Here is a 16,679-nt window from a genome sequence, read left to right on the forward strand (position 1 = left end):
ATATTGATAGACAATTTTATTTACTTTTTAAATCTGCAAAAATTAAATCCTCACAATCTTGTTTTCAAAATGACATTGTGAAATTTAGTAGCCGCTTATGGTTTATTGTATAATAGAACTAGCAATTGGTTCAACTCTGGTGGTCTGTATATCAAAGAAAACAAAAAGATTGAACTTAAGTCACTAATCAAATTCCATTAAACTTAAGTCACTAATCAAATTCCATTAATGATTCATATTAAATGTTATTCTGAAATACAAAACATATCTTAAGTAACAGATATATTGCGAAATATTCTGCGAACAAAATTATAAACATAATACTTAAAGCACTTTAAAATCAAACTAGAATTTCTGTTTGAAAATGCCATCGGCTCTATATCAAAGCAGGTCATGACAGGACGAATGTAACACTATATGACGTCGACCCTCAAGGAAATTCCACCATTAATTTGATCACCCCTTAAAACGCATTTAGACTCTTCCAAGTAAAAGACTTGACAAGTCCAATATGAAATTTCAGGGGTGAAAGAATTAACAGAAATTAAATAAACTAATATTTTATCTCGACATTACACCTTTATAGCACTAGGGTCACAATTTAATTTTGTCCTCATTCCATACTTATCATTCATGTTCACACACATTAAATATATATACCCATTCACTTCCTTATATCTTCCAAGCACTTAATTGGTAGATTCTACGACTGATACCGTAATTTTTTTCCTCGAATAGTTTACCTGCACTTACACTTACCCTATGTTGTTTATAGATGTAGGGGCAAAAACGTCTAGAAGGGCTCAAATTACCACAAGATAGCGACAACAAATTTAAAGTTAAAAAAAAATCAATCCTGAAAATAGAAATATCGGAACAAGAGCCTTTATATCGGGAGCAAAAAGGAAGAAAGGGAAATAATCAAACTAAAAATCATGTGATTAACTTAAAGGTAGAGAAAAATCAACCTCATAACTTTATAGTTTTATAAATAACATCTGGCACCTATTGTAAGTTCTTATGTTTTCATTCCTAAGTTACCATCAAACTTAATGCACCGAGTAATTAAGAGTCCCTCGACTTTTCAACTGCAGAAGTTATCGTTTCCATGGAAAATATCATTCAAACGAAGAAGTTATCGTTTCCATGGAAAATAGCCTTCAAATGAAGAAGTTATCGTTTCCATGGAAAATAGCCTTCAAATGAAGAAGTTATCGTTTCCATGTAAAATAGCCTTCAAATGAAGAAGTTATTGTTTCCATGGAATATAGCCTTCAAATGAAGAAGTTATCGTTTCCATGGAAAATAGCCTTCAAATGAAGAAGTTATTGTTTCCATGGAATTTAGCATTCAAATGAAGAAGTTATTGTTTCCATGGAAAATATTGTTCAGATGAAAAGTTATCGTTTCGTGGAAAGTCTTGCTGCTATGGAGTCCAGTCAATAAAACAGTACTTAACAGAACAAAGTCTGACTTTCTTATTATCCATTAATTCCTAGGAGGACTCGGGCTTCTTTCCGAGCGACAATCCCAAGAACTTCTAGTGACGGTCCTAGTTGTGTATAATTTAAGATGCACTGTGAGCATTCCCCGTCTTCACTGTAAAAAGGCAACCTGAACATCGCTTTCTTTTATATATCTCTGCTTTGTTGTTTAAATAGCTTTGAGCAGTGATTGTCCTCAGCTTGTGTCCATGACGATAATGTCGGTAGAGGAGGTTGCTTGGGCGTCCTTCTGAATACTCTCAAACATACTACAAAGTTCCGTCGTTGACTTGATCTGCGATAGGAACTCGTTCATCTGGGCACTCTTATCTAAAAATAAGACCAAATGGAAATGGATGACACATTTACTGATCTAGTGGTAACATACAAAGATTACCTTAAACTGACCTCTGTACTTTGACACTTCTATATTAAGACACTTTTTGCTGACCTCTGTACTTTGACACTTCTATATTAAGACACTTTTTGCTTGGTGGTCTTGTAAAGTGTCACATTAGACAGATTTGACTGCGAGTACTTTCTACCATACACATAAGATTTTCAAACATGGGACTCTAGATCAAAAACTATGACAAGTCAGGTTTTCCCTATATGAGCTTGTTTCAAGAAATTAGAGCCAGATGGAGCAGAATGGACATTTGTATTCTTTCAAACCTTCACGTGTTATACTGGCTGGTCTAGGGCAATACACTCATGTCGCCTGAGGCTGAATTGCATGGCTACCCATGCAAAAAAGCCTTGTGACATCACGGCGTCAAGAAAAATTTCTATTTCCTCGGTAAAATTTCAACATTTTTTCCCCACAAAATTGACTGGTTTTAAAAGATGCATTTAACGGATTTTGTGTTGAAAATATCACTTTCAGTCAAGGATTTCTTCTAATTTATTTCAAAATGGCAGGATACTATAGTTGTAAAATTGTGTAAAATTGCAATAAAACGTTGAGGTATGAAAGAAAAATACTCTTTCATAAGTAGATATGAAGGATAGGGATATTCTATCCACGGCAAGCCCCTGGTTTTACTACATTTTGTGACCCTCGGGTAGAATATCCCTATCCTTCATATCCACACATGAAAGAGTCTTATAATACAATATGCCCCCATGACATGACGGGCATAAAAATGAAAATTCCATAGAAATATAAAATGGCTTTACCTGCATCAGGAATGCCTAACAGAGAAGCTACTGCCCTCATGGCCGACCTCTTAAGTTCATCCTGCTTTTCAAACTCCTGTTTCACGGAGTGAGCTTTCACTTTGGTGGTACATGTTGCTCTCAATGGCTCAACGAGTCGGTCCAAACCTGAACATCAACAAGAATGTCATACATTATATAAGCTACACAACTACATCCTTACAAGCAGCAAGTAATTGGAAATATTTATTATATGTTATTATTTGGCCTTCAGTTTACACATCTTAAAGTGAATAGTCGGGCAAAGAAAACCAGTGGAAATGCGTTCATTGGCCTTCCAAAAGTTCTCACATATTAATACGACGGTCAAGTTCTGCTTAGTTTCCCAGTTCTGACCATTAAAGTAAAGAAAAGTTGAAAGCATTGAAAGCGAGGCTTCGTGGAAATGTAACCACGGACATTGTGAGCCGGGAGGACGTTTTAGAATTTCAATACTTTAAATTAATTTCTTCGTACGCAGACAAATTTTGACGAGAGATTTTATTTTTCTATTTCATAAGAAATTATACTGGATACATTCACACCATTTTTACCGACTTTAGCCATCCTTGCCCGACTGTTCACTTTAAGTATGTTATTAACCAACTCTGTACACTGTATACTGGATACATTCACACCATTTTTACCGACTTTAGCCATCCTTGCCCGACTGTTCACTTTAAGTAATGTTATTCACCAACTCTGTTCACTTTTATACTGGATACATTCACACCATTTTTACCGACTTTAGCCATCCTTGCCCGACTGTTCACTTTAAGTATGTTATTAACCAACTCTGTACACTGTATACTGGATACATTCACACCATTTTTACCGACTTTAGCCATCCTTGCCCGACTGTTCACTTTAAGTATGTTATTAACCAACTCTGTACACTGTATACTGGATACATTCACACCATTTTTACCGACTTTAGCCATCCTTGCCCGACTGTTCACTTTAAGTATGTTATTAACCAACTCTGTACACTGTATACTGGATACATTCACACCATTTTTACCGACTTTAGCCATCCTTGCCCGACTGTTCACTTTAAGTATGTTATTAACCAACTCTGTACACTGTATACTGGATACATTCACACCATTTTTACCGACTTTAGCCATCCTTGCCCGACTGTTCACTTTAATGTTATTAACCAACTCTGTACACTGTATACTGGATACATTCACACCATTTTTACCGACTTTAGCCATCCTTGCCCGACTGTTCACTTTAAGTATGTTATTAACCAACTCTGTACACTGTATACTGGATACATTCACACCATTTTTACCGACTTTAGCCATCCTTGCCCGACTGTTCACTTTAAGTATGTTATTAACCAACTCTGTACACTGTATACTGGATACATTCACACCATTTTTACCGACTTTAGCCATCCTTGCCCGACTGTTCACTTTAAGTATGTTATTAACCAACTCTGTACACTGTATACTGGATACATTCACACCATTTTTACCGACTTTAGCCATCCTTGCCCGACTGTTCACTTTAAGTATGTTATTAACCAACTCTGTACACTGTATACTGGATACATTCACACCATTTTTACCGACTTTAGCCATCCTTGCCCGACTGTTCACTTTAAGTATGTTATTAACCAACTCTGTACACTGTATACTGGACACATTCACACCATTTTTACCGACTTTAGCCATCCTTGCCCGACTGTTCACTTTAAGTATGTTATTAACCAACTCTGTACACTGTATACTGGACACATTCACACCATTTTTACCGACTTTAGCCATCCTTGCCCGACTGTTCACTTTAAGTATGTTATTAACCAACTCTGTACACTGTATACTGGATACATTCACACCATTTTTACCGACTTTAGCCATCCTTGCCCGACTGTTCACTTTAAGTATGTTATTAACCAACTCTGTACACTGTATACTGGATACATTCACACCATTTTTACCGACTTTAGCCATCCTTGCCCGACTGTTCACTTTAAGTATGTTATTAACCAACTCTGTACACTGTATACTGGATACATTCACACCATTTTTACCGACTTTAGCCATCCTTGCCCGACTGTTCACTTTAAGTATGTTATTAACCAACTCTGTACACTGTATACTGGATACATTCACACCATTTTTACCGACTTTAGCCATCCTTGCCCGACTGTTCACTTTAAGTATGTTATTAACCAACTCTGTACACTGTATACTGGATACATTCACACCATTTTTACCGACTTTAGCCATCCTTGCCCGACTGTTCACTTTAAGTATGTTATTAACCAACTCTGTACACTGTATACTGGATACATTCACACCATTTTTACCGACTTTAGCCATCCTTGCCCGACTGTTCACTTTAAGTATGTTATTAACCAACTCTGTACACTGTATACTGGATACATTCACACCATTTTTACCGACTTTAGCCATCCTTGCCCGACTGTTCACTTTAAGTATGTTATTAACCAACTCTGTACACTGTATACTGGACACATTCACACCATTTTTACCGACTTTAGCCATCCTTGCCCGACTGTTCACTTTAAGTATGTTATTAACCAACTCTGTACACTGTATACTGGATACATTCACACCATTTTTACCGACTTTAGCCATCCTTGCCCGACTGTTCACTTTAAGTATGTTATTAACCAACTCTGTACACTGTATACTGGACACATTCACACCATTTTTACCGACTTTAGCCATCCTTGCCCGACTGTTCACTTTAAGTATGTTATTAACCAACTCTGTACACTGTATACTGGATACATTCACACCATTTTTACCGACTTTAGCCATCCTTGCCCGACTGTTCACTTTAAGTATGTTATTAACCAACTCTGTACACTGTATACTGGATACATACACACCATTTTTACCGACTTTAGCCATCCTTGCCCGACTGTTCACTTTAAGTATGTTATTAACCAACTCTGTACACTGTATACTGGATACATTCACACCATTTTTACCGACTTTAGCCATCCTTGCCCGACTGTTCACTTTAAGTATGTTATTAACCAACTCTGTACACTGTATACTGGATACATTCACACCATTTTTACCGACTTTAGCCATCCTTGCCCGACTGTTCACTTTAAGTTATTAACCAACTCTGTACACTGTTGTTAAATCAGCAATGTACCAACATCTCAGCTCTGTATACAAGAACAGGTGAAAGTGGATTCTGTAGAAACACCTGTTAAATCAGCAATGTACCAACATCTCAGCTCTGTATACAAGAACAGGTGAAAGCGATTCTGTAGAAACACCTGTTAAATCAGCAATGTACCAACATCTCAGCTCTGTATACAAGAACAGATGAAAGTGGATTCTGTAGAAACACCTGTTAAATCAGCAATGTACCAACATCTCAGCTCTGTATACAAGAACAGATGAAAGTGGATTCTGTAGAAACACCTGTTAAATCAGCAATGTACCAACATCTCAGCTCTGTATACAAGAACAGATGAAAGTGGATTCTGTAGAAACACCTGTTAAATCAGCAATGTACCAACATCACAGCTCTGTATACAAGAACAGATGAAAGTGGATTCTGTAGAAACACCTGTTAAATCAGCAATGTACCAACATCACAGCTCTGTATACAAGAACAGGTGAAAGTGGATTCTGTAGAAACACCTGTTAAATCAGCAATGTACCAACATCTCAGCTCTGTATACAAGAACAGGTGAAAGTGGATTCTGTAGAAACACCTGTTAAATCAGCAATGTACCAACATCTCAGCTCTGTATACAAGAACAGGTGAAAGTGGATTCTGTAGAAACACCTGTTAAATCAGCAATGTACCAACATCTCAGCTCTGTATACAAGAACAGGTGAAAGTGGATTCTGTAGAAACACCTGTTAAATCAGCAATGTACCAACATCTCAGCTCTGTATACAAGAACAGGTGAAAGTGGATTCTGTAGAAACACCTGTTAAATCAGCAATGTACCAACATCTCAGCTCTGTATACAAGAACAGGTGAAAGTGGATTCTGTAGAAACACCTGTTAAATCAGCAATGTACCAACATCTCAGCTCTGTATACAAGAACAGATGAAAGTGGATTCTGTAGAAACACCTGTTAAATCAGCAATGTACCAACATCTCAGCTCTGTATACAAGAACAGGTGAAAGTGGATTCTGTAGAAACACCTGTTAAATCAGCAATGTACCAACATCTCAGCTCTGTATACAAGAACAGGTGAAAGTGGATTCTGTAGAAACACCTGTTAAATCAGCAATGTACCAACATCTCAGCTCGGTATACAAGAACAGATGAAAGTGGATTCTGTAGAAACACCTGTTGCAGTTTTAGAACGGAAACAATGTAAGTGTGCCTAACATCAAATCCAAACTGATAGCCACATACAACATATTGATAATGATATCTATAACTAAATTGGGTATGTCATCCTGTAATTTGAAACAGTTAAAGATGCTCCACCGCCGACAGAGCATAAATGATATTCATCATTTGAACAATAATTAGTGTTTAATCCTGTATATATATGTCTAATTAACACAAAAAACAATATGAAATAATTTATTTTGCCTTTGGTGCATGCGCAATCAGTTCGTCGTTCCATATAGGATATAGTGCCACGGGATTTCTTCGGGATGCAATTAATCATTTTTTACATTTTTAACTTGAAGTCAAATTAGAAGCTCAAACTTTTAAATGGTGGTAATGGTGTAAAGTAAGTAACTTTTGTAACTGAAGAAAAATACTAAATCATCTGCTTCTTTTTTGATAGTGAGAAAATACCATTTGTCAGCGGTGGAGCATCTTAAAGCTACCATCATTATTTACACAGCCTCCAACACAGGGTTGATATTTTCTTGGTTTCATTGAATTCCAATGTCGGGATTTTTGATCCACAAAAGTTGGAAATTGATGCAATATACTGTTATAGCTAAATCACGAGATTTCAAAACAACTAAAATATTTCATGATTTGTAGAAATTTTTGACTTGCTAAAAAAGGCTTTACATCATCTTGTTACTTACGTTGTAACACAGCACTTGGACAGAGATGGGCGAGTCGGACCAACATAAGGTACGTCAACATCTTAATGTCGTAGTGATCCTTGAGTCCGTCCTCCACATGATTCAGGAATTCAAATATATCTAGTCGGTCCAGGCACGAGTCCAGTAGTGTGTACATACACTCGAACGCAGCCTGAAAATAAGTTTTCAACATCACAACATTTGCAAAATGCATAAAGCAATAACTTTATTACTTTTCCAATAGTATACAAAGACTAACAAAACCTTCAACTTGCATTTCAAAGACAACTTGTGCATTTTTGTGAACTTCTGCATGCTCGATCACAGGTGCAAATGTTCCCTGTAGGTATATAAGTGACAGTGTGATTTGCACATGACAGCAAGGATGGTTTCATGATGACAGGGCCCAGTTTCACGAACATTTCCTGACTTTAAGGAATTCCTTATCAAAAATTCCCCATAGGAAAGCATTACACAAGTTAAGGGAAAATTTTCAGTTAAGGAGCTTTCCTGAACTTTTGTAATAGTTTCCTATGGAGAATTTTAAGCTAAGGAATTTCGTTTAAGGTATGTTTGTGAACTGGACCCTGGTCATTCCCTGGTCATTTGTCTGATTAAGGTGACAGTACACATCATACAAGTCATAAAAATGTTTCACATTCTCTGATTCTGTAACAAATAGAAGATTTTGAAAACAATTAGACCCTAATATTTACCCTCTGTTTAATTGATTAATCATTATCTATGCTTCTACAGACCTCCAACTAACCGATATTTAAGATACCAGAACTCTAATGAGATGAGGATATTTTAAAGATGCTCCAACGCCTACAGATCATAAATGATACCCATCATTTGAGCAATAATTGGTGTTTAATCGTGTTTACATATGTCTAATTCGGAATTTTTTCAGGATGCAGTTAATTATTTTTGATATTTTTATCTTGAATAAAATTAGAATGTCAAACTTTTCAATGGTGGTAATGGTGTGAAGAAAGTAATTTTTGTAAATGAAATAAAATACTAAATCATCTTCTCCTGTTTTTGATTGAGAAAAATTACCATTTGTCAGCGGTGGAGCATCTTTAAGGAATAGTTTACATCAGGGCTGTGGTGAGATTACAAACCTTTCTGATGTCCAGGCCGTCGTCCAGCGTGTGTTTAAAAGGACCCATTTCTACTTCTCGAATTAATTCTTTCTGTAAATATAAACATGTCACTCCTAAAATACGAAATCAAGACAGTAAAATACAACACTCACACTATTTTATTCAATTACACTCCGTAGAACCAGACAATCTTAAGACATAGAACATGAATACAGACGTACAGTACCGCCAGTTATTTTGGGGGGTTGATATTTTCGTGAGACATTGGTATGATTGCGAAATCTTGATCTACGAAAAAATCAATAAATGGTCAAATTATACACCTTTAAAGCCAAATCGTGAAATTTTAAAATCGCTAAAATTTTATCTTTTAAACTTTAGTCCAACTTGCAAAAATATTGACCTGCATAAAAATATACAATATCTTTTTTTTTTTCAAGGCATAATTTTGAAGTATTGAATTTTTTTTTTTTTTTATTTGTTAATCCTAGCAATACTGTATACAGAAAGTTTTTCCAACAGAATATTTAATTCCCCACTATTTACCCCAATCCCAGACTCTTCGGTTTGTTACATTTTTTTACTCACACTAACTTTGGTTTTGCTACATTTTACTCACCCTAACTTTGGTTTTGTTACATTTTACTCACACTCTAACTTTGGTTTTGTTACATTTTACTCACCCTAACTTTGGTTTTGTTACATTTTACTCACCCTAACTTTGGTTTTGTTTTTTACTCACCCTAACTTGGTTTTGTTACATTTTACTCACCCTAAACTTTGGTTTTGTTACATTTTACTCACCCTAACTTTGGTTTTGTTACATTTTACTCACCCTAACTTTGGTTTTGTTACATTTTACTCACCCTAACTTTGGTTTTGTTACATTTTACTCACCCTAACTTTGGTTTTGTTACATTTTACTCACCCTAACTTTGGTTTTGTTACATTTTACTCACCCTAACTTTGGTTTTGTTACATTTTACTCACTCTAACTTTGGTTTTGTTACATTTTACTCACCCTAACTTTGATTTTGTTACATTTTACTCACCCTTTACATTTTACTCACCCTAACTTTGGTTTTGTTACATTTTACTCACCCTAACTTTGGTTTTGTTACATTTTACTCACTCTAACTTTGGTTTTGTTACATTTTACTCACTCTAACTTTGGTTTTGTTACATTTTACTCACTCTAACTTTGGTTTTGTTACATTTTACTCACCCTAACTTTGGTTTTGTTACATTTTACTCACCCTAACTTTGGTTTTGTTACATTTTACTCACCCTAACTTTGGTTTTGTTACATTTTACTCACTCTAACTTTGGTTTTGTTACATTTTACTCACCCTAACTTTGGTTTTGTTACATTTTACTCACCTAACTTTGGTTTTGTTACATTTTACTCACCCTAACTTTGGTTTTGTTACATTTTACTCACCCTAACTTTGGTTTTGTTACATTTTACTCACCCTAACTTTGGTTTTGTTACAATTTTTATTCTACCCTAACTTTGGTTTTGTTACATTTTACTCACCTAACTTTGGTTTTGTTACCTCACCCTAACTTTGGTTTTGTTACATTTTTACTCACCCTAACTTTGGTTTTGTTACATTTTACTCACCCTAACTTTGGTTTTGTTACATTTTACTCACCCTAACTTTGGTTTTGTTACATTTTTACTCACTCTAACTTTGATTTTTTGTTACATTTTACTCACCCTAACTTTGGTTTTGTTACATTTTACTCACCCTAACTTTGGTTTTGTTACATTTTACTCACCCTAACTTTGGTTTTGTTACATTTTACTCACTCTAACTTTGGTTTTGTTACATTTTACTCACCCTAACTTTGGTTTTGTTACATTTTACTCACCCTAACTTTGGTTTTGTTACATTTTACTCACCCTAACTTTGGTTTTGTTACATTTTACTCACTCTAACTTTGGTTTTGTTACATTTTACTCACCCTAACTTTGGTTTTGTTACATTTTACTCACCCTAACTTTGGTTTTGTTACATTTTACTCACTCTAACTTTGGTTTTGTTACATTTTACTCACTCTAACTTTGGTTTTGTTACATTTTACTCACCCTAACCTTGGTTTTGTTACATTTTACTCACTCTAACTTTGGTTTTGTTACATTTTACTCACCCTAACTTTGGTTTTGTTACATTTTACTCACCCTAACTTTGGTTTTGTTACATTTTACTCACCCTAACTTTGGTTTTGTTACATTTTACTCACCCTAACTTTGGTTTTGTTACATTTTACTCACCCTAACTTTGGTTTTGTTACATTTTACTCACCCTAACTTTGGTTTTGTTACATTTTACTCACCCTAACTTTGGTTTTGTTACATTTTACTCACCCTAACTTTGGTTTTGTTACATTTTACTCACCCTAACTTTGGTTTTGTTACATTTTACTCACCCTAACTTTGGTTTTGTTACATTTTACTCACCCTAACTTTGGTTTTGTTACATTTTACTCACCCTAACTTTGGTTTTGTTACATTTTACTCACCCTAACTTTGATTTTGTTACATTTTACTCACCCTAACTTTGGTTTTGTTACATTTTACTCACCCTAACTTTGGTTTTGTTACATTTTACTCACCCTAACTTTGGTTTTGTTACATTTTACTCACCCTAACTTTGGTTTTGTTACATTTTACTCACCCTAACTTTGGTTTTGTTACATTTTACTCACTCTAACTTTGGTTTTGTTACATTTTACTCACCCTAACTTTGGTTTTGTTACATTTTACTCACCCTAACTTTGGTTTTGTTACATTTTACTCACCCTAACTTTGTTTTGTTACATTTTACTCACCCTAACTTTGGTTTTGTTACATTTTACTCACCCTAACTTTGGTTTTGTTACATTTTACTCACCCTAACTTTGGTTTTGTTACATTTTACTCACCCTAACTTTGGTTTTGTTACATTTTACTCACCCTAACTTTGGTTTTGTTACATTTTCACCTACTGTTACATTTTACTCACTCTAACTTTGGTTTTGTTACATTTTACTCACCCTAACTTTGTTTTTGTTACATTTTACTCACCCTAACTTGGTTTTGTTACATTTTACTCACCCTAACTTTGGTTTTGTTACATTTTACTCACCCTAACTTTGGTTTTGTTACATTTTACTCACCCTAACTTTGGTTTTGTTACATTTTACTCACTCTAACCTTGATTTTGTTACATTTTACACACCCTAACTTTGGTTTTGTTACATTTTACTCACCCTAACTTTGGTTTCATTATACAGATGTGGTAGTACTTTGTCTAACAAATCACGAATCAGCGATGGTTTGTTGTGTGCTGCCGAGTTAAACGTGACCAGAGCAACCCGTCTCACGTTCAGATCTGGGTCCTGTAAAGTCTTGAGGAAGTCACCGATACAATTACGTAGTAATGGATCTATATCTTGAGGCTGTAAAGTAAATATTTCTATCATAAAGATGAACAGTATTTCTTTTCTTCCTGCAATAAGCGTTCAGACAATTTTGACATGCGACAATTATTTGCCAAAACTGAACTTTACATTAAAAAAACACTTTCTAAAATAATTTTTAAACAGAGGTATGACTGAACAAAGGAACATCTATCAAACTTTGTGTAGTGTACATCATTTCCTCCAAAAACTACAACACTAAGCTAATCAGAGTAGAGTCATTTATCTATAATCATAGTCCAAAGCATAATTGTTTGCAGACATAAGTTTTTATTTTCAACTATTTTTTTTTTCAATTGGAGCAAACAAATTGATTGTATAAGTGTAGCTGCAAAGAATTGACTTACTTGATCAGAAATAGTAAATTTGATTGCTGTGACGACTGTACTCCTGGTGAGAGCTGATTGGCTGTTGAGGTGCTGTTTGAGACTGGAGAGAAGGGTGGTGGGGTCGATCAGTGTGAGTTTACCTAGACATTCAGACACAACATTCCTAGTTCCTTCCTCCGGACACTCACAGTGGTGAAATAGCATTGTCCTGGAAACGCAGAAATGACTCAGATTTTAAGAGACAACATTTCACTAATAACTGATGATAAATAGATCGTAGTTATGGATTTATTAATAAATACTTTCATACTGTATTTTCAACAATAAAGAAGAACGTTAACCAGTATACCAAATTCTAGCCCCTGAAACATGTATTGGTAACATGGATGTCTGACTTGCCCGTAGAAGACAAATTATATTTTTTAATTAAAGAGGTACATACCATATAGTTTGTACATATGGCTTCAGGTTATCAACTCCTGTTGTAGATCCAGACTCGCAACTTATAATCTGTCAAAATCAAAATGATAATTCACTGTCAAAATCAAAATAATTTGTACTTACAATTTTTCAAAATCAATATTACTCGTACTTATAACCTCCTTGATACACCAGGGGTTACCATTACTGTTATATCCCGCCATTGTCCTAATTACGAGTGTTAGTTGACTATCACTGCGTCAGACAGCAAAATAGCGAAAAGATTATTCATTACTTTCATTAAGATTGCACAGGGAATCTTGCATTTGATAGGTGTTGTAACTTCATCTTCGGCCGTCAATTTAAATTTTTTTATGATATCATTGATATCAAGGAACTTAATTTTTTTTTTTGTCTTGGAAAGGTAGAGGACCTTTAAATCAATTTCAAAAGGTGTTGAAATAAAGACGACAAATATTTTTCATAATTTCCATACCACTCTAGCACTCGTTCTTACCTCTTTTAGAGAATGTAGAAGTAGATACTGTCGCTTTGGTTGGTTTTCTATTTCTTTCAGTACAAAAGGTAAAAATTTGTTTAAATTTCCAACACTGACGTTACCTGAAAACACAAAACAAAGCATCATTTTTTTATCATTTCTGAAGCTGGTAGTAACTCCAAATCTCTGAACTTCCCGGTATTTCCAATCTGAAACCCAACATTATTTCTTAACTTTTAAGACATTGACACTTCAATATGACATTATATAGGTAATGCAAGATGTTCCATATTTTGTAAAGCACTGTGTTTTTGGTCAGCTTAAGTTCTCAACAAATCAAATCCTTTCTAAGCACTAGTCCGATGCCCATGGCTAGTAATTTTACAACCAGACTAGTGCCAATTGTAATGACCTACTCTGATTGGACTAGTGGCTCCCCATTTGATTAATATAGTCAAATACAAGGGCAAAGGTCAATTGCATTTTTCAACACATTTTGAGTGCATTCTCTATGCGATTATTTCAGTCCGGATGCATCAATTTGTGAGAATTTGTGTGAACTAAAGCATCCAGACTACCATTTGGGTAAAAAATTGTAAAGTAATCAGGACTGAATTTGAAGTGCTGAAGCAAAACAGCTGTATATTTAATTTGGACTAGTCATTAAATAGTCGGACTAGTAAAATTTTGGGGTTAGTAGTCAAAATGACTAGCAGCGAAAAAAAATTAGCGTCTCAGAATGAAACAATTGCCAATTCATCAATTAGACATTAGAACATCAGGACAAATCTTTAATATTAGTGTTTTTTAACTTGCTCAAATGTGAAGGATAATGTCATTTTGACCGCATTTTGTAAGAATGTGTCTTTTATGGAAATTGGTACGAAGATAATCTATATTTTTGTTAAGCTGCTTTTACTAAAAACATGAAATGTTTGATTGCAGGCCTTTTTGCAAATGGAATCTTGATTATTATTTTTTCTCTGTTAAACAAAATATTAAACTTAGAAAGTATAACAATGTTTTTTTAAGTGCCCTGGCCATTCATTGGGTTCAGTATTTGTAAACATAATTCCCCAGCTACATACCAAGTGCCCTGGCCATTTATTGGGTTCAGTAAACATAATTCCCCAGCTACCTACCAAGTGCCCTGGCCATATATTGGGTTCAGTAAACATAATTCCCCAGCTACATACCAAGTGCCCTGGCCATATATTGGGTTCAGTAAACATAATTCCCCAGCTACCTACCAAGTGCCCTGGCCATTTATTGGGTTCAGTATTTGTAAACATAATTCCCCAGCTACATACCAAGTGCCCTTGCCATTTATTTGGTTCAGTATTTGTAAACATAATTCACCAGCTACCTACCAAGTGCCCTGGCCATTTATTGGGTTCAGTAAACATAATTCCCCAGCTACCTACCAAGTGCCCTGGCCATATATTGGGTTCAGTAAACATAATTCCCCAGCTACCTACCAAGTGCCCTGGCCATATATTGGGTTCAGTAAACATAATTCCCCAGCTACCTACCAAGTGCCCTGGCCATATATTGGGTTCAGTAAACATAATTCCCCAGCTACCTACCAAGTGCCCTGGCCATTTATTGGGTTCAGTAAACATAATTCCCCAGCTACATACCAAGTGCCCTGGCCATATATTGGGTTCAGTAAACATAATTCCCCAGCTACCTACCAAGTGCCCTGGCCATATATTGGGTTCAGTAAACATAATTCCCCAGCTACATACCAAGTGCCCTGGCCATATATTGGGTTCAGTAAACATAATTCCCCAGCTACATACCAAGTGCCCTGGCCATATATTGGGTTCAGTAAACATAATTCCCCAGCTACCTACCAAGTGCGTAGGAGGCCGCTGCTTTCACTTCCTCATTTAATGAAGAGAAGGATTCTAAAATTACAAGCTGGATTTCTCCGTGGTTACTCACGTCACTGTTAAAACAGAAGTCACACATACAGTAAAACAGGACTGTAACGAACCCTGATACAGATTGTTACACATGTATATAAGTAACATAGGAAAATTGAAAAAGAATGACAAATACTATGTTATATTTCCATTCTACATTCAGTTTCCGGTTTAATCTATGTTAAACCAGATGGGCAATATCAGGCTATGAACTCCGATCTGGTCAAGCGTATGAATATCTAACGTTTCCGCCGCGTCACTGACAATGTATACAATGTATGCTTACGCCTATACATAACGGTCAAATAATTTTAAAAGTGGTTTTAAAGTTGTGCGGTCTATGAAATATAATAGTATTATCGTGTTGACAAAATGGAATGTATTAAAAAATATCATCGCATAATTTCCATTTGTTTAGTTTGTTTCTAACCGTTTTGTGTTGAACTATACTCAGAAGCGGATGCTATGGCTGTTCCGTTTATTGAACTTTGGGACGTCAACAGTAGCGCAAGCAGGAAATTCAAAGGATATGCGTGCATAGTTTTGAATTTAAATGATCGTAATGGAAATATAAGTAATAAACTGTTACCCGATTAGACATACAGTTGATATGAAGCCCATCCATCCGAAAGATAAATATTCATGGCGCCCGTTATGCTTAAATAATCACAAATTTGATGCATGTTTCTTTATAAACATGTTTAACTGACAGCAGTATACTATACAATTATGGCCCTCTGTGGAGGGATACATCTAGAATTGTCTCCCTGGAAAGAGTTATTTTCTCATGTTTAACTGACAGCAGTATATTATCACTTAAAATATTCTTTTTTACTGTAAAGGGAACCAAAGAACATTCTGGTAACATAGTTTTAAATGTTTGATTTCTTGTAGTCTTGAAATTTGTCAAAAATGATGTTGCTTGATTTGATTTAGAGAAGAAACGGGAAACATCACTTCAGGATGTTAACAAATGGACCATGTTTCGAGGGTAAAGAATAAAATGTACTTACATATGTTTTCCTATTTCTCCTAAAGCTAGTAAAGCAAATAATTTGACAGAATCTGACGATTTAGCATTCTGAAATATAAAACAACAAGAACACAGAATTACACCAAACTTGATATAAAAATTAATTTATAAAAGGAAGTCCTCCACAGAGTACTCATTATGTTTTCGAGCTAAAATTAACATGTTTCCACTCTAATGAAAAACTACAAAAAGGTAGATGAT

General features: G+C 35.2%; 1 protein-coding gene across 1 annotated transcript in view; it reads right to left on the reverse strand.

Annotated features, from left to right (window-relative positions):
- Positions 1–202: 202 nt before the first annotated feature.
- The window catches only part of LOC138309204 (cullin-associated NEDD8-dissociated protein 1-like), a 39,754-nt gene continuing 23,277 nt past the window's right edge, over positions 203–16,679 (reverse strand). The window contains 10 exon segments of the mRNA XM_069250353.1: positions 203–1,814; positions 2,664–2,810; positions 7,696–7,867; positions 8,823–8,894; positions 12,060–12,248; positions 12,617–12,806; positions 13,041–13,108; positions 13,536–13,639; positions 15,374–15,468; positions 16,459–16,526. Coding sequence (XP_069106454.1) covers positions 1,681–1,814; positions 2,664–2,810; positions 7,696–7,867; positions 8,823–8,894; positions 12,060–12,248; positions 12,617–12,806; positions 13,041–13,108; positions 13,536–13,639; positions 15,374–15,468; positions 16,459–16,526 — 1,239 coding nt within the window. The 3' untranslated portion in view covers positions 203–1,680.

This window comes from Argopecten irradians, chromosome 15 (genome assembly GCF_041381155.1).
Source record: "Argopecten irradians isolate NY chromosome 15, Ai_NY, whole genome shotgun sequence".
NCBI classification, from domain to species: Eukaryota; Metazoa; Mollusca; class Bivalvia; order Pectinida; family Pectinidae; genus Argopecten; species Argopecten irradians.